Source organism: Neofelis nebulosa, chromosome 8 (assembly GCF_028018385.1).
Source record: "Neofelis nebulosa isolate mNeoNeb1 chromosome 8, mNeoNeb1.pri, whole genome shotgun sequence".
Classification (NCBI taxonomy): Eukaryota; Metazoa; Chordata; class Mammalia; order Carnivora; family Felidae; genus Neofelis; species Neofelis nebulosa.
The window spans coordinates 11,101,495-11,123,275 of NC_080789.1; the positions used below are offsets into that span (position 1 = coordinate 11,101,495).

The 21,781-nt window shown below is 59.0% G+C and overlaps 1 protein-coding gene across 1 annotated transcript; it reads left to right on the plus strand.

The window, feature by feature from the left end:
* The first annotated feature begins 1,249 nt into the window (after positions 1–1,249).
* On the plus strand, positions 1,250–8,870 carry C1QTNF6 (C1q and TNF related 6). The gene is made up of 3 exons (XM_058741373.1): positions 1,250–1,605; positions 4,292–4,550; positions 7,161–8,870. The coding sequence occupies exons 2-3, from the start codon at positions 4,298–4,300 to the stop codon at positions 7,706–7,708; spliced, it is 801 nt and encodes a 266-aa protein (XP_058597356.1). The 5' UTR covers positions 1,250–1,605; positions 4,292–4,297; the 3' UTR covers positions 7,709–8,870.
* The last annotated feature ends 12,911 nt before the right edge of the window (positions 8,871–21,781 follow it).

A 21,781-nucleotide genomic window follows, 5' to 3' on the forward strand; every position in this document is an offset into this window, starting at 1 on the left:
TCCCCGAGCTGAGCTTCCCATCCCGTCGGGTCCATCTTCCCTTCCCTTCCCCCTTTCCTAAGCCAGAGGGCTCAGAGACAGCCAGGAGCTGTCTCCCCCTCTGGTGCTGCTGACTCAGCCCTTTTCTGGTGGCAGCAGCTCGGGGAGGGTGGGGAGGGTGGCTCCCCTTGGCTCCCTCCCTCTGCAGCCTTGGCTCAGTGCCCTGGGAATGCTGCCTGGGGCAGGGCCACGGAGAGGGCATGGCCAACGTGGACTTGGAGTTTTCTCAGCGGCCATAGTCCTTCAGTCTGCTTCCTATGGGGCCCCCTTGGACCCCAAAATAGGCCTGGCAGGGTGGGGGTGTGCTCCACGTGGGCTTGGGAGGTGAAAGCAACACAAGGCTAGAAGCTGGGTGAGTCTGACCCTCATTCCAGCTTGGACTCCAGTTTCGCTGTGACCTTGAGCCAAAGCCCTGGGTCTTTTCTGGGTCACAGAGTCCCTGCTGGTCAGATTAAGTCATCGAGTTAGGTCACCTCGAAGAGTCCTCCCAGGCCTGATATTCTGCTGTTTGATTAGCCCCCAAGCTGATAGAAAAAACGGAGGCCCAGAGAGGAGAGGCGATCAAGGACACACAGCCCCGGGGCTATCCTCTCCTCCAACCTTGCCCAGCTGAGCGGAGCCTGGGGTTTGGGGTCTGAAGCCCCAGATTGAAATCCGATCACCCTCGGGTCTCTACATTTCTGTGCCTCCCGAGGGCAGTAATGTCACCACCTCCGTCTTCCCGGGGCACAGACCCTGAACGACAGCCTTTGCCCCTCAGCGATGCCCAGGCGTGTTCATGGAACTCTAGTGGGGGGGGAGCCCTTCTTTTCTGTGGGGTTCTGGTTCTTCATTTGCCTGTGACCCTGGGAAAGCCCAAGGCTGGCGGGGGGGGGGGGGGGAGGGGGAGGGGGGGTTTGTTGAGATAACAAATGGCAACACCTTTAGGTGTTCACCCTGCAAAGATGAGGTCCAGCCCAGGCAGTGAGTCCTCAACAAATGCAGAATCAGAGGGTGCTGGAGGGTGAGGGACATCTGAGCCTGCCTTTGGCGGGTTCTCTGACCCCAGAGGCTACAGCCTTTGCAAATATTCCGCGGCCCCCCTCCCCCACCAAGCCCAGGCCCACCCCAGATTCTAGCGCTGCCTCCCCCTTCCTGAGCAACTGGGGGGGGGGCTCCTGCCCCATCCCTTCCCTGGCCTTGATTTTCCAGCCTGCACATCAGGGGGCCTCACTCAGGCCCCTTCCAGCTCCAGCTCTATCGGGCCTCTGAATCAAACCAGACCCCACTGGATCGCCAAAGAGTTAAGCGAAGGAAATCCCCAGCTCCCTAGGCTCCCTTTATCTCCACGCGGATCCCAGAGGCTGGAGAGGAGCAGGCAGGGAGGAGGGGAAGTGGGAAGCCAGCTCAGCCTGCTCCCTCCGCCTTCCCTCCGCCTCCCTCCCTCCCTTCATCCCTCCCTCTTCAGCTTGCTTGCTTGCTTGGCCTGGGGGTCCGGGCCAGCAACAGGCAGACATGGGCCAAGGAGCCAGAGGCTGCCCAGAGGCTGGGGGTCTGTGAGCCGCTGTGGAGGCCGCTGGACACAGGGTGAGTGATGAAAGGTCCTGTAACTCCCTCCAGCAGGGCCCAGGGGGCTGGGGTCAGAGCCCAGAATTCCCTTCCTCCCCCACCCTGTCTTCCTAGGCACATCTTGGGTTCTGCTGTCTCCCTCTGACCCTGGCCAGCCCCTCTCCCTCATTCTCTGGCTGACTGAGATCTCAGCACCCCTCACCCCCAGAAGGGCTGCCCCTGCCTGGACACTCACCGGCTCAACTCCGCAGGCCCGGCTCCCTCCTTCCCCAGAGAGCTCCCAGCTCCTGAGTGGAGGCAGCAGGGACCCCCGATCACCCCCGCCCCCCTCCCCAACCACAACAGGGTCCCTCACCCTTGATCCCTGCCAGGCACCCTCCCCCAGGGCCAGTCAATGATCACGGCTGTGGTTATTATTACTCTAGTTCAAGGCTGCCTTGCTTCCTGCTTCCTGCTTCCCAGGTTACAGTTCTCTGTGTCTCCGAGCTTTTGACTCCCGGCTGGCCCGGGGCCCACAGAAAGATCCCCGACCGTGCCAGTCCTCTGGGAGAGACTCTGCTCGTCCCATCCTGTGCAGGCCCTGGGAAGACGTCTTGTCGGTTGCAGAAGGAACACGTTGTTTTATTTTATTTGCTTATTATGGAAGGGTAATTGACATGCAGTGTTAGTTTCAGGCGTAGACGACTACATCCCAGTCATTTGGCAATTCTGTACATTACTCAGTGCTCACCGCGATTAGCATAGTCACTGTTGGGTGTTATTGCAATGTTATTAACGGTCTTCCCTCTGCTGTCTTCTTTTCCTTCTTTTTGTCAGAGTCCTTTACAAGTCAGGCACTTTCCCTGCCTTTGGATCCTCCAAACAACCTGGGAGGCGGGTGGTGGTTTCTTCTGCTTCTACGTGTCAAGGAGTGGGAAGCCCAGAGAGGTTAAGCCGCTAGCCCAGAGGTCACACAACTTGTAAACTCTCCCGGGATCTCAGGTCCAACCCCGAGGCCTCCCCTGTCCCCAGAAAGCCACGTCTCTCTCTATGACCAGGGGGGAAAAAGAGGGGGTTTTTGCTCTTCTCAAAAATCACTGGGATGTGACATTTACAAATACAAAATGAGGGTGATAATCTTGGACAGAGATTAGGCTGATCTCTGAGAAACTGATCTGCCTGATTGAGCAGAACCAGGAAGCCAGAGCAGGTGGAGCTTAGGAATGGTCACCTCTAAGGAGAGGGGTGGTGTCTCCGGGGACTGCCTGCCCCTCCCCCCCCCCAACTCACTGCTGTCCCCCAGCCCCCAGAGCTGCTCTTCTAAAACCTCTCTCTTACCTCAGTGCTCAGGGGAGACAAAGTAGCATTTAAAAATAATAATAATTTTACCTTCTCTACACGTATTAACCGCACAAAAAAATATTTTTGAATCGTACTAAATGTTAAAGTAGAACGAAGAGGAAATAAACAAAGAAACGCCAGAAGTGTCAAAGCCAATCTGGTTTCAAGAGCTGAGTTTCTGATCCTGCGATAAGGTGCCAGCCCCCAAACACCGCTATCACCTCAAAGGCTCTCTGCCTGGCTTCCTGCCCACCCGGCGCCAGCCTGTCCCCGGTGTCTGCTGTCCCGGCCACTTCCTGCCCCTCTCCTGGAACCCTGGATCGTCTCTTGGCCAAGGCCAGAGACCGGTCTTCATAGCCCCTTGGGCTTCTCTGAGCCTTTTGAATTTTCCGGACCTCCTCAGCCTGCTCCTTAATTCCAATTTACCCCCTTGGCAGCGGATTGGCAGATCTGTGATGACTGACGCAACCGCCGTCCAATGAATTAACTCCGGAGCCTTCCCTGCAGGGCTTCTGTGTGAGGTCGCGCGGGTTGTTGACGGCGCAAAGGTGCCGAGAGGGAAGGTGGGCTGACGCCAGCCCTTGCCAAGCCACGCGCCCTCAGTGCCGCATTCCTCCCAAAATGACGTCTTCTCTGTATTTGTGTCTAACGCGTCCGGCCAGAGAGTCACCTCCTTTTGCCTGGCACCCAGGCAATTGTATCTCAAAGGTACAAGGGCAGCATCATGGGGCACAGCCCCGTGCATTTTCTCTGACTGATGTCACTGTCTGGCTGCTAGAGTAAATGAACTTTCCTGGCCCCTTTGGCAGGACCACGGTGCCCCTGTGCCAGACCGTGGGCTCAGCCACGCGTCCCCCCTCCCGGAGAACAAGCCTGCAGAATCTTTTGTGTTTGTCCCAAGGGTCCACCGACCTCCCTTGTGCTGCCGGGGGCATGTGCTCCCCGGACACGGAGGAGTGGGTGACAAGAAAACAAGCCCCGGGGAGGCGGGTCGGGGGGGGGGGGGCAGAAACAGCATTTCACCGTCTTCCGGGTGATGACTCTTGGGTGGCTGGGACATCTTCCTCACCCTCCTCAGCAGAGGCCTCCAGGGACCCTTGTCCGTTCCTGGCCCGTGGCTCCCTAAAGGGGTTTCCCTCCCAGGCCCTGGGTTTCTGGGGCCTCGGCCTGTGGGCCATGCATCGCCGCCAGTCTCTTCGTGACCTTGGAGAAGTTGCTTCTCTGTGTGGGTCTCAATCTTCTCATCCTTTAAGTGGGGGCACAATCGCTCCCTCCCCGAGTTATGTCAGGTGGGCAGACGCTGGGCAGGCAGCCTCCAGGCCGGCATCGGGGCGGTGTAGATGTTAAGTTAAATATAGTCCCTGCCCCTCCTTCCTTGTTCCAGGTCGCCATGGGGATAGCTGCCCTGGGCCTCCTCTGCGCGGTGGTTCTGTTCCCTCTCTTGGTGCTTGGGGTCCCCACCCAGGAGCCCACCTCTGGGGAAGCTGTGGCCTCCGGTCCCCCTGGGTACTGTCGCCGGTGCTGTGACCCTGAGGACTCCCTGACCCCCGCCGACGAAGCAGATGTGTCCTCAGCCTCTCCATCTGCCCTCCCGTACATGCTGCCTGAGGTCAGGCCCTACATTAACATCACCATCCTGAAGGGTGAGTGCCCACACGTGGCTCAGGCTAGATGGGTCCGCTTGGGGATGGGGAGGGCCTGGGGGTCTCTTCCCGGGCTGGGGCCAGTGAGGTGGAGGGAGCAGGAAACACCAGGACGGAAGGCTGTCCGAGACCCTTTCTTTCATTCGCACGTTTATTGAGCACCTGCTATGTGCCAGGACTGTTCTGGATTCTGAGGACGGAGCGTGAACAAACCAGACAGAGAAGCCCACTGCCACGGAGCTCCCGTTCTAGTCGGGGAGGCAGACAGTGAGCAATAAATATATTACCGTGTTAGGGAGACAGAACGTTGGATGGTGAGAAATGCTATGGCAGTGGTGAGTAGAGCAGGGCAAGGGGCATCAGGAGTGCAGGTAAAGGGGGGGGTAGGTTGCATATTAAATGGGGGTGGTCAGTGTAGTTTCAACGAGAAGGTGAGGGAGAAGCCATGTGGATATCCGGGGAAGAGTGGGCCAAGGTGAACAGCAGGTGCAAAGGCCCTGGGGCAGGAGTGGGTCTGGTGTGTTTCAGGGGCAGGGGACAAAAGGAGGAGCTGAAGTTGGAAGCGAAGCAAGGACCCGATCAGACTTGGGCTTCCCCTCTGAGTGAGATGGGGAGCAGGGGAGGGCTCAAGCGGAGGGACCTGATCCCACTTGGGTTTCAAATGGATCCCTCTAGTGTCGCACGGTGAATAGCCAGCAGGGGACTAGGGTGGAAGCAGGGAGACCCGTGGGCAGCCCCTGGGGCTGTCCAGGTCGGAGCTGGCTCCCTGTCCTCTAAAATCAGGAAGAGGCTTCTGCTGCTGGGGGCCGCGGGCAGCCGGGCTGGGGCCAGGCCCTAGACCCCCGTCACCTCTGCCTGCGCTGACAACCACCCCAACAGCTCGGAATTTTGTCATTCCTCCCCCCCCCCCCCCGCCCCACTTTGCAGATGGGGAAACTGAGCCCCCGAGAGGGGAGGAGCTGTGCTAGGAGCACACAGCTGTCAGGAGCAGAACCAGGGTCTGGCCCGAGGTCTCCGGAGGGCCAGGGCTCGGCTGGCCTCTGAGACCCTCCGGCCTTTGAGATCTCATGGGTGAGGACGCCTCCCTTCCTCCACATGGCCCTCTGAAAACCCTGAGTCGAGGAGGACACGCCTGGGCCAGACTTAGTTGCGGAGGGGGCGGGGGGCGGGGTGGACCCTTGACCGTGTTGCAAGGCGCCTGGCTGGCGTCAGGGCTCCCGGGTCCCAGCCCCGGCTGCTGGGCACCTCTGTCCTGTGGGTCAGGCTCGGCTCTCCCTCCCTGGCTTGCTGCCTCACTTGTAAAGTGAGACCCCCTCCTCCCTCGGGGCGAAGAGGTGCTCCGCAAACTGTAAAGTGCTGGGCACGTGATGAGACCGTTCTCCGTGGAGGCCGTGGAGCCAGAGAGCTGCGGACCCCTTTGTCCCTGCATCTCTCCAGGCCTCTCCTCCCAGGGGCTGGGCCCCCCTCCGCCCTTCCCAGGGGTGTGGCCACGGTCCTAGGAGACCTTGGGAAACCACAGGGCCTTGCGGCTCTCTCAAAGGGGAGGGGCTGATGGTGCGATCATCAAATATGTGGGGTCAGGTACCTGGAGACACAGGCGGTCACCTGCGTCTCCTGAGTTCAGGGTCGGCCTGGAACAAAGGCTGGGCAGAGGCGTGCATGCCCGAGGACCAGGTTAGACGCTGCCGGGCCCCAGGGCAGGCAGGGACGGGCCGAGCCTCGCTGGGTGGGCCTTCCCACCTCGCGAGTGCGGGCTGTGGCACACTGTCCCCTAGGACATTTTGTTGAGGGCCCAGGAGCACCCCTGCGAGGTGGACGCGATCCTTCTCAAGATATAGACAAGGTGGGGCGCCTGGGTGGCGCAGTCGGTTAAGCGTCCGACTTCAGCCAGGTCACGATCTCGCGGTCCGTGAGTTCGAGCCCCGCGTCAGGCTCTGGGCCGATGGCTCGGAGCCTGGAGCCTGTTTCCGATTCTGTGTCTCCCTCTCTCTCTGCCCCTCCCCTGTTCATGCTCTGTCTCTCTCTGTCCCAAAAATAAATAAAAAACGTTGAAAAAAAAATTAAAAAAAAAAAAAAAGATATAGACAAGGTAACCAAGACCCTGACCGGGAAACGCCCCGGTGGGACATAATCCCCACCCAGGCCGCCTGGCTCCTACCCAGGGCTTTTCCCTTCGGGGAGGCAGAGGTGTTTTTCTTGGGTTCCTTCTCTGGGTCAGAAACGCAAAGCGTATCCTGCACGTAGCCCAGGTCTCCACTGCAGTCTGGCTGGGGGTTTGGGCCTGGCCTCCCAGGGGCCACACCACGCCTTCGCTGTAGGGGGGAGGGGAACAGGCAGGGGGAAGACAGACCCTCCTGAGTCTTGCGTTACCTGCTTCCCCTGAGCTGTGTGACCCTGGGTGAGTCCCTCAACCTTCCTGGGACCGGAGACGGTCATGGTATCTTCCTTAGACGGGCATTCAGGGAGGTGAGGGCTGGCATGCACCAAGGGGCTCTGTAAACGCTGGCTCCCTCTCTGGCCTCCTTTTCGCGTCTTCCGCAAACCCACGGAGGGGCTCCCTTGGCGCAGGCCTGGGCGCCTGCCCTGACTTTCCCCTTCTTGTCCCCACAGGTGACAAAGGGGACCGAGGCCTGCTGGGCACCCCCGGGAAGCTGGGCAGGGAGGGTCCCCGGGGGGAGCGCGGCCCGCAGGGCACCAAGGGCGCCAAGGGGCAGGCGGGCAGCCCCGGGGGCCCGTGCCGGACGCGCTTCTCCGCCTTTTCCGTGGGCCGCAAGACGGCCCTGCACAGCAGCGAGGGGTTCCAGCCGCTGCTCTTCGACACCGTCTTCGTGAACCCGGACGGCCACTTCGACCTGGCCACCGGCCACTTTGTCGCCCCCCTGCGTGGCCTCTACTTCTTCAGCCTCAACGTGCACAGCTGGAACTTCAAGGAGACATACGTGCACGTCGTGCACAACGAGGAGGCGGCCGTCATCCTGTACGCGCAGCCCAGCGACCGTAGCATCATGCAGAGTCAGAGCGTGATGCTGGCCCTGGGGCCCGGGGACCGCGTCTGGGTGCGGCTCTTCAAGCGCGAGCGGGAGAATGCCGTCTACAGCGACGATGTCGACACCTACATCACCTTCAGCGGCCACCTCATCAAGCCGGAGGAGGACTAGCGCCTCCAGAGAGGGCCGCTCCGGCCGGGGGGTGGGCTGGGGGCAGGGCGGTCCCCTGCGAGGCCTCAGTTTGCACCTCCGTAAAGTGGGCCCCCGGGATCTGGCGTTCTGGATGGTCTTCCTCTTCTTTTCTCCCCTCCATCACCCCTTTCTCTCCTCTCTTGGACCTATCTTAAGAAGCCCTCTGACCTAAACGTTCTAGAATTTTCCCAGCCTTTTAAACCAGCACGTCCCGGACTTGAACGTGCATCTGAATGACTTTGGGGGCTGTGCCAAAATGCAGATTTCGATTCGGATTCTGGAAGGGGGCCCATGATTCTGCATTTCTAAGACGTTCCTGGGTGGTGCTGATGGGGCTGGGCTGTGGACCCCGCTTGAGCCACCAGATTCTAGAACTTTCACACGCTTCTACTTTCGGAACATTCTGGAAGCCTCCAGAACATTCTCTTCCCAACATCCTCCCATTCTCACATCCCTCTGGGGCTCCCCCTCCTCTGTTCTCTTGCCCCTCCCGGCCCACCCTCCCGAAGGTGCCTGGCTCCCAGGTGCTTGCTGACCCTCCTTGGCCTCTCTCGCCAGCCCAGCGTCCCTGGCTTTCCAGGCTTGGTTAAGGTGCTAAAGCCCTGGTGGGCGTCTCCTGCCCAGCAGCGCCTCCTCTGGCCCGATGCCGCCTTTACAAATGCCACCGGGGAGTGGGCCGGGCTTTGGACCCCTCAGCAGGTCTAGGGAACTGAAGCGGCCAACATTCCGGGTCAGTCAGGGGGAGGCTCCTGAGCCATGAAGCCAAGACAGGCACCGGGAGAGGCCAAGGTCAAGTAAGGGGACATCAGGTCTTCTGTCCTTTCTCCCCCTCCCAGGGTGGGCCGGCATGGCCGCGTCCAGCCTTCCCCTCCCCCCATCCTGGGTGGCCTGAACCTCTCTCCAGAGGGAGATGGCCTCCGCCCATTGGTGCTTACACAGACCCCGGGGCAGAGGTGGCCCCAGTGGTGGTTTCTGGTGCTCACTCATAGCCAACGGACCCATGGCTACGTGGCTGGGGGCTGGCAGCGGGACCTGAGCAGGTGCCGTCGAGGCTGGTGCTCTCCCAGCTGCCCCCCCAGCCTGACTTCCGCCCCTGCCCTGCTTGTCCAGAGTGATTAAAGCTCGTGTGTCTCTTTGGCAATGTGGGCTGGTTCTTTCCGCTCGGCTTCCTCTGCCCACCTTGGGAGAGCGGCCCGTCCCGGTGCTGCCGGTGCCCCCCGGGGAAGGCTCGAGAGACGGAGCAGCCCAGGGCTCCTCTCCATGTGCTTCCCACCCACCAAGACAAACACCGGCCCCCTCTGTCACTCATCCGCCAGGGCGCCCGGGGGCGGCCAAGCTAGCGCGTGGTGGCCACTCACGTAAATGTAGTTACAGTTGACGTAACCCACACAGGCTCCCCTCACAGACTCGACGGGACATCCTGCACCCCTGGGCCTCCCTGTTGCTGTGTGAGATGGCTTCCTGGGTACTGTGTGCAAGAGAGAGCTCTGCAGAAGGAACAGCCCCCCGGACTCAGCCTAGCCCAGCCCGGTGGCCCACCCAGGCAGGGGGTAGACGCAAGTCTTCGAGTCTTTGGAACCTATACGGCCACGGAAGTTTTCCCACTGGACCTGAACTCCCTGCGGCTCTCACCCAAGGGGCTCCTAACAGGTCAGGGGCTACTCAGGGGGAGGCGATCCCAGGGCCTGCTTTCCGTCCAGGCTCTGTTCATGCGCCATTGGCCTCACCAGCACTCCCTCTCAGCATCCCCTCACCCCTGGCGGTAAAGGTTGCCCCCCACCCCCCCCCCCCCCCGCCCCACACCAGGAGCCTTTTGTCATGGTCACGTCACAAGGACAAGCCAGTTTGCTGATTGATAAGGCAGCAAAGCTTTATTTTTCCTTTTTTTTTCCCTGGCAGCAAAGCTTTTGAAACTTCTCACCAAGCACCCGCAGGAGGATTGAAGCTTGTCCTTTGCAAGCTGAGGTCAAAGGTCCCCAGGCATTTCCGGGCCACGTTAGTTCAGGGCTCCCAGAGAGCATCTCCCCCAGTGTCTCAGCGGACCTGTGGCAGATGCCGCCTCTATCCGTGGTTCAGAGTGGCCTCTGATGCTGGGCCAGGTTTCCCCACAGGAGCCCAGTTCCTGGCTTGGTGGCTTCTCTCCAATGGGTGGTAAGAGATCTTTGTGATGGGGGCTCTCCCGGAAGGCAACGTCTTGGCGGGGGCTGGGTGAGGGGCCCGGAAAACTGGAGGCCCCCCAAACCTGCTGCCAGGAATGTGGGGGGGGGCAGTGTCCCCCCGGAGATCTGCAATGCTTAGTCCTGGTGACTCTGGCGAGCCCATGTAGTTACCTCCCCATCCCGGGGGCAATCCCTTTCAGTTACATATTTTGAAAAGAATATTTCCCTCCGAAGTGTTAGTGACCCAGGAAGGGAAGAGAGAGGAGGGCCAGGGGGCGAAGAGGCTCATGAAATGGAAAACAGCCTGGACGAGGAGTCAGGGGACCTCACCTCAGCTTGGCCATTGCTTGGTCGGGTGGTGTGGGGGGCGGGGAGAAAGGTGATCGGACAGGGATCTGAGTTGAAACCAGGAACAGAGCTGGTGCAGGCAGCTGAACCCAGCTGTGTCCCTGGGGGCCTGCTACCCAGACGGGTGGGTTGGATCCATCCCATGGGTTTGAGTAGGGTGTGCCCGGAAGTCACACAGGAGGAAGGACCTTCCTCTGTTGCACTGGAGTATGGGGAAGAGTGTGGAGAATTCTCGAGAGGGTGATCTAGGAAAGCTTCTTAGTGGAGGGGGCATTTGAGCCGGGCCTCGGAGGACAAATAGGAGTTTGAAAGACATCATGATCTGGGGGCAAAGGGACAGTGGGGTGCAAGGGGTGGCCATGGGCCAGTGCGGTCTATGCTCTGGGCACTTGGAGAGGGCAGCACGCTATGGAAATGTTTGGAAAAGTGCAAGAGACAAGGGCAGGATGAGATTTGAGGCTGGAAAGGTGAGGAGGGGCCAAGTCATAAAAGGTCTCGAATGTCTGCCTTCGTCTGGACTTGACCCCCCACGCGCTGGGGCATTGCTGGAGGGTTCTGAGCCGCGTGGTCACTGGTTAGAGCTAACTAAAGGGGCAGACCGCTCTCGTGGCCAGGTGGAGTGTGGATCGTACAGGGTGGGACCAGAGGCGGTCAGCGGTGCTGTGGGCCCGGGAAGGGCACGGTGTGGACCCAGGACGCCATCCGGCGGGAGAGGGCCGTATTCCCACCGGACTTCAAAGGAGGCAAGAGATTTAATAGCAGAGGGGGGCGGGCGGAGGGCAGCCAGATGGGGGGCGGGTTCAGCTTGGGCAACGGGTCTACCAGGCTCTATTGCCCCTACTAGACTTTTCTATGGCAGTGAGAAGAGGGCAGGCCTGGGTGCCAGTAGTTGGGCTCCCGTGCCGGCTCTGCCCCGGGGAGCTCCCTGAGTCAGCTGAGGACTAGAAGGTGCTGAGTAACGCATCTAGTCTCTCTGGATCCCCCCATTGTCCTTGTCTGTCACGTCGGGTTCAAAGCCCCTCCTCTCTTGGCCCACGGAGGCCTTTGCGGGTGCCCAAGGCTATACGGGGTGACTTTCAGAACTCCAGATCAGGACCCCTGGACTGACGATGGGAAGGAACGTGAAACCAATGCTGATCGTCCCAGAAAATAGAAAGTGCCAAGTGACAGGGCTTGAGAAATTTCAGAGAAGCGGTGAGCGCTCGGATTCCAGAGCGTGTGGGCTCTGGAGCCCGGCCAGGGGGGGCTCTGATCCCGGGTCCCTGTTTCCTTAGAACAGCTCCTGGCTCAGCGCCGACACCACTGTTTCTCCTGTGCCCGCGAACCGGGCCTGTCACCTCGTCCCCGTGAGTCTCAGTTCTGTTTCAAATGAGGACCGAACGTGATGGTGTTTCGCGCATTCGCGGGGGTTGGCGCCCGGCCCGCGCTCCAAGGCCATTTTGCTGGATGGGTGACGTGTACTGAGCAGGAGGGGAGAGGAGCCGCGGGAGGCAAGGTCCAGGAGTCCTGGCCCGGGGGTGGCGGAGGGGGGGTGGTGGTGTTGGAATCTGTGCAGCGCCCTCCACTGCTTCTTCCTCCTCCCACCAGCTCCGCGGCCCGGGGCCCGGTAGCCACAGGCTGCCACGTGTGCATCTGGAGGAAGGGAAAACATAGGCAGAGACTCAACACGACCAGAGACAGATGTCAAGAACACTCGGGGTGGGGCCCGGCAGGGCAGAGCTGCTTCCAGAAGGCAGGCTGCGGGAGCCAGAGAGGAAGGAAGGAGGGATTTCCAGGACAGGAGTCAAGAGTGCGAGGCTAAGCCCCCGTGGCCGGGAGCAGCTGGCTTGCACACCCAGCAGGAAGGGAGGCTGGGGCGGGCGGGGGGGGGGGGGGGTGCGCCGTGCAAGGGTCGGGCTGGGGTGTGAAGTTGCTGCCTGGAGGTGAGGGTGTGGGCGGGAGGAACTAGTAACCGAGGTCCGGGCCCACGGAGGAAACAGGGGACCCACTGCAAGGCAGCAGCGCAGTGAGAGTGTGGGTGTGGGCGGCCGTCCCTGTCCTTCCTCTGGCCAACTGCTGTTCCCCGCTGGGGGCGGGGGATGCATTGGTGTCACAAACACAGAGGTGCGCGAACTAGAACTTGCTTTCCACCGCTCTGGGCTCCTGGGTCCCCCCCACATACCCGCTGAGCCGCGCGCTCACTCCTGCGGAGCCTTCCTGGGTTCTCATCCCTCTTGGGGCGCTCTGCACGGGGGGCTTGTCTCACAGGTTCTGCGTCGCTCCGGGAGCTGTCTGAGCCCGGGATCCTGTGCCTGAATACACCGCGTGGCCGTTTCTTGTCCGGGTTCTCAGCTGCCTCCCCAGGGTTCAGCCTGGGAGAGTGCCATGGCCCCTCTGAGTCTCAGCTGCCCCACACCTGTTGGGGATCTCCTCTGTGCCCCACCTCCAGGCTCAGCTGGGGAGGAGGGGCGACGGTCCCCTTCAGCCAGGAACCCCAAGACCGACACATTCTTTCCTTCCCCTCTGCCCGCCTCCCCCCAGGGGTAGCCGGGAGCTCAGATCTACTCAGTGTCTGCTCAGGGCACCCTCTCCCAAAGCTCTCGGCGGGGCAGACAGGCTCTTTCCTTCCCGTTTTAAAACATAAAAACCTAGGGGCGCCTGGGTGGCTCAGTCGGTTAAAGCGTCCGACTTTCGGCTCAGGTCACGATCTCACAGTTCGTGGGTTCGAGCGCCGCATCGGGCTCTGGGCTGACAGCTCAGAGCCTGGAGCCTGCTTTGGATTCTGTGTCTCCTTCTCTCTCTGCCCCTCCCTGCTCACACTCTGTGTATATCTTTCTCTCTCTTAAAAATAAATAAAGATAAAAAAAAAACGCATAAGAACCTAGAAAAGAATCCTTTCCTCCCTCTGCTTTTCGTGGCATGTCCCTTCGGTATCTGTTAGGATGCTTTTGACGGCACAGAATGCTTCTAGAACATAAGGCGTCAGAAATGACAAATAACCCGAAATCCCAGGGCTGGTTTGTTCAGCAGCCCAGCAGCTTCGCTAAGGATCACGGGTTGTCCCAGGGTGCCACTGGGCACTCTTAACGCCACAGCTTTGTGCTCAGGCCAGCTTCCCTCAGGGCCACAGGACGGCAGCCACAAGCTGGTGGCCACACGTTTGCTGTCCCAGATCCCCGGCGTGTCACATCGGGCATGACGAGGACGGGTGAGATGACCAGTCTTCCCTCCTGCAGCCTCTCCCTACTTCTCCTTGGCCAGAGCTGGTCACATGACCGCAGCCAACCCAGCCTCTGGGAAGAACAGAACTGTGGGAAGCAAGATTTACCTCTGAGCCCTGAGAGTCCGGGCCGAACCCCCAAGCGGGATAAGAGGGGCTGTGGGGGAGACATGGTCAAAGGTACAGCTGGCACATCGTCACCAAAGCTCTCTGGCCACATTGTCAGATGTGGCCATCTGATTCAGCCAGGTATCTTGGTTCTAGGGAGCCTTCCCAGACTTGGGGGGGGGCAGCATCGGCCCTGAGGGTCCCCCAGCGCTTATCAGTTGTCAGCCCTGCCCCTTGGCCTTCATCCCCCAGGGGGCACCAAGGTCACCATGTCTTGGAGCCCCGCCCCCACGCTCCCAAGAAGAGTCGCACTTCCCTGAGCTCAGTCGAGGTTGCTGGTTCACCCAGGCGCCCCAAGATGTTAAATATTATTGTAAGGTAGGACGTTGGGTTATACTGTGTTTTTTTTTTTAAGTTTATTTATTTATTTTGAGAGAGAGAGCACGCACGAGCAGGGGAGGGGCAGAGACAGAGGGAGACTATGAGAATCCCAAGCAGGCTCCACCCCATCAGCGCAGAGCACGACTTGGGGCTCGATCTCCCGAACCGTGAGATCTTGACCTGAGCTGAGATCAAGAGTCAGAGGCTTAACCGGCTGAGCCACCAGGGCGCCCCTACTTTTTTACAGAGGAAGAAAGAGACCAGGTAAGTGCCTTTGGGTACCACGTGCACATCCATTCGACAATTACGGAGTCACTGCCTTTTCCAGGCTCTGCGCCGTGCTAGGCCCCAGGGGACGATGCCGTGAACACAAAATCCACACGGGTCCTGCCCTCGTGTGACTGACAGTCTATAAGCAAAGGCCCTGGGGTAGGAAACTGCTCAGCCCTTCCCGGGAACTGAAAAAAGCCAGGAGGCGGGAAGGAGCCGGCTTTGCGGGTCCTGGGATTTTGAACCTTGTCCAGTGGGCACTTGAAGGAGTCAAACCCAGGCCTTGCTGACGAGTATCTAGGACCCGAGCTAGGATTTTTCAGAGGGTGTCTGGACGGGGCAACACCTCCTCGAGCTAGGGCCGGCCGGGCTCCTCACGGGGAGTCTCGGGGGAGCTCGTGCCCTTGAACCTGGACCCCCGCAGCCAGGGGCATGCTGGAGCCGGCTCGCACCAGCTGGCCAGGGCCAATGGTGTGAATCTGTTCCCAACTCTGAGTTCAGGGACATCACAACGTTAGCTTGAAGTTGGCCACGGTGGGAGTCCTTTTGCGACAGAAGTTGGCAAATGTTCCGATGGTAAGTTGGGGAAAACAAAGCCTTTGTTAAAAAAAAAAATGCAGCCGCCTGGGAGGGAAAGGGTGTCCCCAGAGCTTTTGCCTCCAACACCCCTACCCTTCAAATAAGGCCAGAGTCCCGGGCCTCTCACACAGGAAGCGTAGGGCAGGTTTGAGTGAGGCAGCGCCCCCGGAAGGAGGCTCTCTGGGTGTTTGGTCCCCAGGCTCAGTGACCTGCTCTTTATCTGGGACCCTTCACCACCCCACCAGCCCCCACCCCACCCAGGGCCCAGGCTGTCTACTTCACCCTGCCCCCTGGTGGTCAGGGTAGTTGGTGGCTCCAAGGGAGGCCTCCACCCCAGCAGGGCCAGCCTGAGTCCGGCTCCTGGGATGAGGGAAGCAAAGCCCCGGCCAGAGCTGATGGAGCTGGGCACATTCAGGTGGGGCTCCAGTCAGGGAGCCCAGGCATGGCACGTGCCAAGGTCCTGGGGCTCTGGGTTTTTCCCACCTTGAGCTTTGGCTGGGGCTCAAGCCCTCATCTTCAACATCACTTTTTTTTGTTTGTTTTTCAACTTTAAAACTAGCAAAAGTTGAATTATCTTGCTCACATCCCAAAGGACCTCAGCTCTGGCACCCCAGGCCCCCAGAAATGCAAACCACTTCTCTGAGAGGGGGCGCTGAAGGGACAGCAGGTCATTTCAACTCGGCTACCATTAACCAAGCATCTCCAGGAGGCTCCAGGGGTCCAGAAGTCAGATCCCCTTGAGGGCTCCCAGTGCAGGGAAGGACCTTCAGGAAAAGAAGGGAAATACAGTGCATCGGGGGCTATGAAAGAAGCTTGTATAAGGTGCAAAGCTTGCATAAATAAGGGTGGGTAGCTCCAAGGAGAGAGCAACCAACTCTGTCCTTATGTGTTTGGGTCTTGAAGGATGAGTAGGAGTTCGTGCGGAAGAAGGCATAGAAGGAGGCTGCCGGGAGCATTCCATTCTGTACGAATCAGCCCACAAATCCCATAGATACTTTTTGAGGGCAAGTCAAGCCACCTCATGCCGTGTAGGACCTACAGGTACAGGCTGGCATGGGGCGAGGGCACGGATCGGGGGTCCCGGGGCACATTTCGGGGAGCATGGCAGTTGTCCCGCAAATTCGGAAGACAGTCCCCGCTTGTCATCCCTCCTCTGGTTCCTCCCGGATCCCCTTTCCTTTCAGATTTTCACATCACCTCCTCTGACCACCTGATTTGAAATGGTGCCCCTGCACCCCGTGTCTTGTTTTCTCTTTTCCCCATAGCGTTTGTCTTCGAACTCCTATGGCGTTTGCTTTGTTGTTTTATTCATTGTTGGTGTCTCCCCCTCCCCCATTGCTGGACTGTGACTTCTGTAAGAGCAGGGATCTCGGTTTCGTTCACTGCTGGTGGCGCAGAGCTTGGCACATAGCAGGCACTCGATAAATATTTGTTTACTGGATGAATATGCGTTCTAGAACTGGCCGAGGTTAAGGGTGGGTGTGGGGAAGCTCTCCTTGGTTGCCCCAGCCAATGTCTTCTGCCTGCGTTTTGTTAAAACGGGGCACACTCTATGTGTCTCACACTCATCAGGACCACTTTTTCTAAAGGCACAATTGCCTATATAGACTGAACAGTTCTTTTTTCTGTCTTGCTAACTGATTTAGATAAGACCTTAAAAGGCCTAGAATCAAATCAGAGGAGCTTATTCTTATCACTCGATTCTGGGATTGTCCTGAAATTTCAAGCCAGTGGTCATTGTACTGACACGGTCCCTTAGTTACAATTATTTGTGTATTGTCCTGCCCCCATCCAGAGAGAAGGTGCCTTGAATTATGCAGATGGTAGGTGCCAGGTGTTCTTGTAACCTCTGTAGTGGCCAGCATGGGGCTGTCAACAGGATCCCCGTAAATCCCTGTTGAATTAAAGAAAGCATGAACAGACACCTCCTCAATCTGATATCAAGACTCCCCTTCCATCCATCCATCTGTCCGTCCATCCATCCATCCATCCATCCATCCATCCACCCATTCATCCATCCATCCTTCCATCCATCCATCCATCCATCCATCCATCCATCCATCTTTCTATCCTTCCATCCATCCATCCATCCATCCATCCATCCTTCCTTCCATCCATCCGTCCATCCATATATCCATCCTTCCATCCATCCTTCCATTCATACATCCATCCTTTCTTCCATCCATCTTTCCTTCCTTCCATCCATCCTTCCATCCATCCATCCTTCCATCCATCCTTCCATCCATTCATCCTTCCATCCATCCTTCCATCCATCCATCTATCCATCCATCCATCTATCCATCCATCCATCTTTCCTTCCATCCATCCATCCATCCATCCTTCCTTCCATCCATCCATCCATCCATATATCCATCCTTCCATCCATCCTTCCATTCATACATCCATCCTTTCTTCCATCCATCTTTCCTTCCTTCCATCCATCCTTCCATCCATCCATCCTTCCATTCATCCTTCCATCCATTCATCCTTCCATCCATCCTTCCATCCATCCATCTATCCATCCATCCATCTATCCATCCATCCATCTTTCCTTCCATCCATCCATCCATCCATCTATCCATCCATCCCTCCTTCCATCGATCCATCTGTCCGTCTGTCCATCCATCCTTCCATCCATCCGTCCTTCTGTCTGTCCATCCATCCTTCTATCCATCTGTCCTTCCTTCCTTCCTTCCTTCCTTCCTTCCTTCCATCCTTCCATCCACCCTTCCATCCATCCATCCTTTCAACAAATACAGTGTGAGTGTCTATCTGAGTCACACATGGCTTTAGGGACCAGAGAATCCCTGAGACCTTGAGGTGCCACAGTCCAGCCAGGAAGACAGCCACCAAGCAGATCTTCCACCGATGCCCAACAGTTAAATGAGAACAAATGCTCGGGAAAGAATGGCAAGAGCCAGGACAGAATAGGCCAGCGTCTGCCTTAGCCGGGGTGGAGCTGGCCAGGGAGGGCCTCCCTCGGAGAGTGACCACTGGCTGAAGCCCGTGGTGGTAAGAGCCCAAGGCAGGAAAGAGCTCTGAGCCTTCCAGGAACGACAGGCGCCCAGGGTGTGGTGGTAAGGATGAGAAAGAGTCTTAAGATTTTTGTCTTCAGAAGCAGCTGGGGCTGAGGGCATGACGGTGGTACTTGGGAGGGAGGGAGGAGGAAGGAGGGCTGAGGATGTGGGTCGGGGCTGCAGGGGCAGAACTGTGAATCCTTGGCACTCAGGGGCAGTCAGGGCCAGAGGTGGGGGGTGATGCCATCACCAGGGCTAAGGGAAAGAGATACAAGGGGAAGAGAGCTGTGTCAGGAACCCTAACAGTCAGGGCCTGGAGAAGGAGGTGACTCTGTTTCTGATCTGTACCAAGTAAAGAAAGATGAGGCCCCTCCTGGGTTAAGTTCCCTGCTCTGTCCCAGGACTGAACGGGACGGAGGGATCTGGAGGGCTGCAGGCCAGAGTTCAAGGTTCACTCTGCTGTGTGACCTAAGGCTGATAGCTGCTCTCTCTGAGCTCAGACTCATCATCAGAGCCTCCAGATCCCTTTGTAGGTCACTGGTCTTGGCTTTCTCCTTCCTTGGGCTCCCCTCACGCCGTCTTCCTGGAATCCAGGGCCCTGCCTGCTTCCCCATCTTATCTTGCGGGGGCATGCCCCCCCCCCCCAGAACTCCCAGGTAGGAAACTGGGTACTGATCCATCTGGGTCATTCACCTTGCCTTTGCGTCCTCTCTAGCAGCACGAGCGCTGTGTAGAGGCCGGGGAGGAGCAAGCACCGCCCTCTGGTGGCGACGTCTGGGACCACATGTCCCAGTGCCCTGTTGCATTTTCACCTAAGTATTCCTCAGAAGCAATTATCGAGTGCCTTTTGTGTGCAATATTCCGAGCCAGGCATGAAGGAGTGGCAGCGAGGTTAAAGACGGAAGGGATTCTGTATGGGTCAGGTTGTGGGGGCCCGTCCAGTGCAGTGGGGACCTTGGGCCTGGGAGGCATCTCTCGCTCCCCCGTTAGCCGCCGGGCCGGCTGGCTCTGCCTGGCTCAGGTGTGCCTGGAGGAGGCCCACCTGTACACAGGTGTGCTGCCTGGAGCACACCTGGGTGCACACCTGAGCCGGAATGGGCTTGCTCCTCCGGGAGGGAGTGATCGCTGCATCCCAGGAGGAAATCAAGGGAGCCTGGGCACTCGCCCTGGAGGAGCCTTGCACTTGGGATGTTTCAAGCTCCAGGCGTCTGCTTCAGCCACACAGGCCCCGTTACACCCGTGTCCATTCCCACCTGTGCCCCTGTGCTCAGGCCGGTCTCTGTCCCTGGCTCTGTGTTGGCCATTATTCTGCCTTCGAGGCCTGGCTCAAAGCCGCCTCCTCCGTGAAGTCTGCCCTGAAGAGGCAGCTGCCCAGGGAGTGTCTGAACACCTCGAACAAACTCTGGTTATTTTTACTACATTTGCACACGTGCCTGTTCCCTGGCTCCTTAACGCGGCCCTGGAGTCCTCGAGGCCGGGTTGTCTGGAAGGTCTTCGGCGGGTACCATAATTCCCAGCCCGGAGCCGGGCTGATACGGGTGCCTGAAAAATGCTCCATGCTGACAGTGTAGCGTTTTTATCTTGGACACCTGGGGACACCATTCAGACTCTCCCGAGAGAGGTCGGGGTCAGAGAAACGGTGGGAGGGCCAGCCTGGGTTCTGGAGGGCCGGGGTGGCACAGACAGGGTAGGCACAGAACCATCAGCAGGGCTTTGAGTTCCCAGGGCTCCTCGTGCCAAAGGCAGTAGCGGCCTAGCCGTTGGGAGCATGTCCTCTAGAGCCCAACGGCCTGGGTTCAAGTCCCAGCCCCGGCACTTACCGCCTGGGTGGCCTTGGGCAAGATACTTAACCTCTCTGTGCCTTAGTTTCCCCGGCCATAAAATAGGATCCCGAAGAGTACCAACCTGAAAGTGTTGTCAGGATTAAATGAGTTAATAGGCTGCTTCTCAAACCTCCACGTGCCCGGGAATTGCCGTAGGGATGTGCTTAAAATGCAGAGTCTGGGGGCGCCTGGGTGGCGCAGTCGGTTAAGCGTCCGACTTCAGCCAGGTCACGATCTCGCGGTCCGTGAGTTCGAGCCCCGCGTCAGGCTCTGGGCTGATGGCTCGGAGCCTGGAGCCTGTTTCCGATTCTGTGTCTCCCTCTCTCTCTGACCCTCCCCCGTTCATGCTCTGTCTCTCTCTGTCCCAAAAATAAATTAAAAAAAAAAAAAAAACGTTGAGAAAAAAAAAAAATAAATAAAAATAAAAAAAAATAAAATGCAGAGTCTGGGGCGCCTGGGTGGCTCAGTCGGCTAAGCGTCCGACTTTGGCTCAGGTCACGATCTCGCCGTTCGTGGGTTCGAGCCCCGCGTCGGGCTCTGTGCCGACCGCTCGGAGCCTGGAGCCCGCTTCAGATTCTGTGTCTCCCTCTCTCTACCTGACCCTTCCCTGCTCACACTCCGTCGGTTTCTCTCTCTCAAAAATAAACAAGCATTCAAATGCAGATTCTGACTCAGCAGGTCTGCCTCGGGGCCTGGGATGCTGCATTTCCAACAACGAGCTCCTGGGGACGCCCGTGCTGTTGGAACTCAAACCGCATTTGGCAGTATTCAGCAATTAATGCCTCAAGTGTTTAGAACAGGGCCTGGCCCAGAGTAAGGGCTGGGAGGTGTTCCTGGCTGCTTTTACCTGGCACCTCTCAGGGAAGCGGATGGCTTCTGGCAGCTTCTGCCTTCCCCGTCCTTCATGCCGCTCTGCTCTCCAGATCCTTGGCCGTGCTGTAGTTTCTGATATCTTTGGGCTATTCTGAACCTCCTCCGGGGTCTGTGCTCGGGGCCCTGAAGAGCGACAGATGTTGGGGGGGAGGTGGGCCGGCAGAGGACGATCTCAGGAGAGAATTGAGAAGGGAAACAGGAAGGGGGGGGGGCTGTGGAAAGCAGCGGCTCTCGAGGCCCACTCACCTGAGTGTCCGGGCTTGCTCTGATGTGAGCTTCACAGCCCAAACCACACTCCTCGCAGCTTCCCCCCGCCCCTCCCGCCTCCCTGCCACCTCCGCTCCCGCCACCTCTGCTTCCGGCGGGAAAGACACAGGTGACCTCAGCCAGGGTGCCAGCAGCACTTCTGGGCTGGAACCGCAGGCCTGAAGGCATTGGCCACATCCTCCTGATCGCAGCACCCCACAGCCCTTCCCTCACCCTGACCCCAACCCCCTCCCCCGCTCCTGGCCTCTGGCCACCAGGCCTGGTGTGATCCCTCGCCCTGGCTGGGGGAAGGGTGAGGCTGGGGATCCTAGGTGCTTCTGGAAAGGTGGAGGAGGCTGGGGGGTGGGCGGCCGCCGGGGCTGGGGATCAGGGGGTGTAGAGGGAGGTCGGGGGTGGGCGGCTGCAGGGGCTGGGGGGCAGGGGTGTAGAGGGAGGTCGGGGGTGGGCAGCTGCAGGGGCTGGGGGGCAGGGGGTGTAGAGAGAGGCCAGAGGTGCGTGGCCGCAGGGGCTGGGGGGCAGGGGTGTAGAGGGAGGTCGGGGGTGGGCGGCTGCAGGGGCTGGGGTCAGGGGGTGTAGAGGGAGGCCGGGAGTTGGGTGGCCGCAGGGGCTGGGGGGCAGGGGGTGTAGAGGGAGGTCAGGGTGGACGGCTGCAGGGGCTGGTGGCAGGGGGTGTAGAGGGAGGTGGGATGACCGAGTGTGGGACACGAGCTGTCTCTTCCAGCACACCCTCGCTCATGGTCTCTATCTTTCATCTTCCAGCCTGTTTCGATGGGTCCCCCTCGACACCCTGTGACGAGTGTCTGGGAACACAAATCACTCATCGCTTAGGAGCTGGTGGGGGCCTCCCAGCCCGTGCAGCTGGCTGCCTCGGCTCTGTTTTGAAGCTCCTTCCCGGGGAGCAGGGCCCTGAGGACCTGAGCTAATCACGCGCTCCTCGGGCCTCCCCCCCGACAAAGAGCGGTGCAGTCCGGGGCCCTTACCCTCTGCTGCTTTCAGGTTGGCTCGTGAGCTCCTGGAGGCCCATGAGA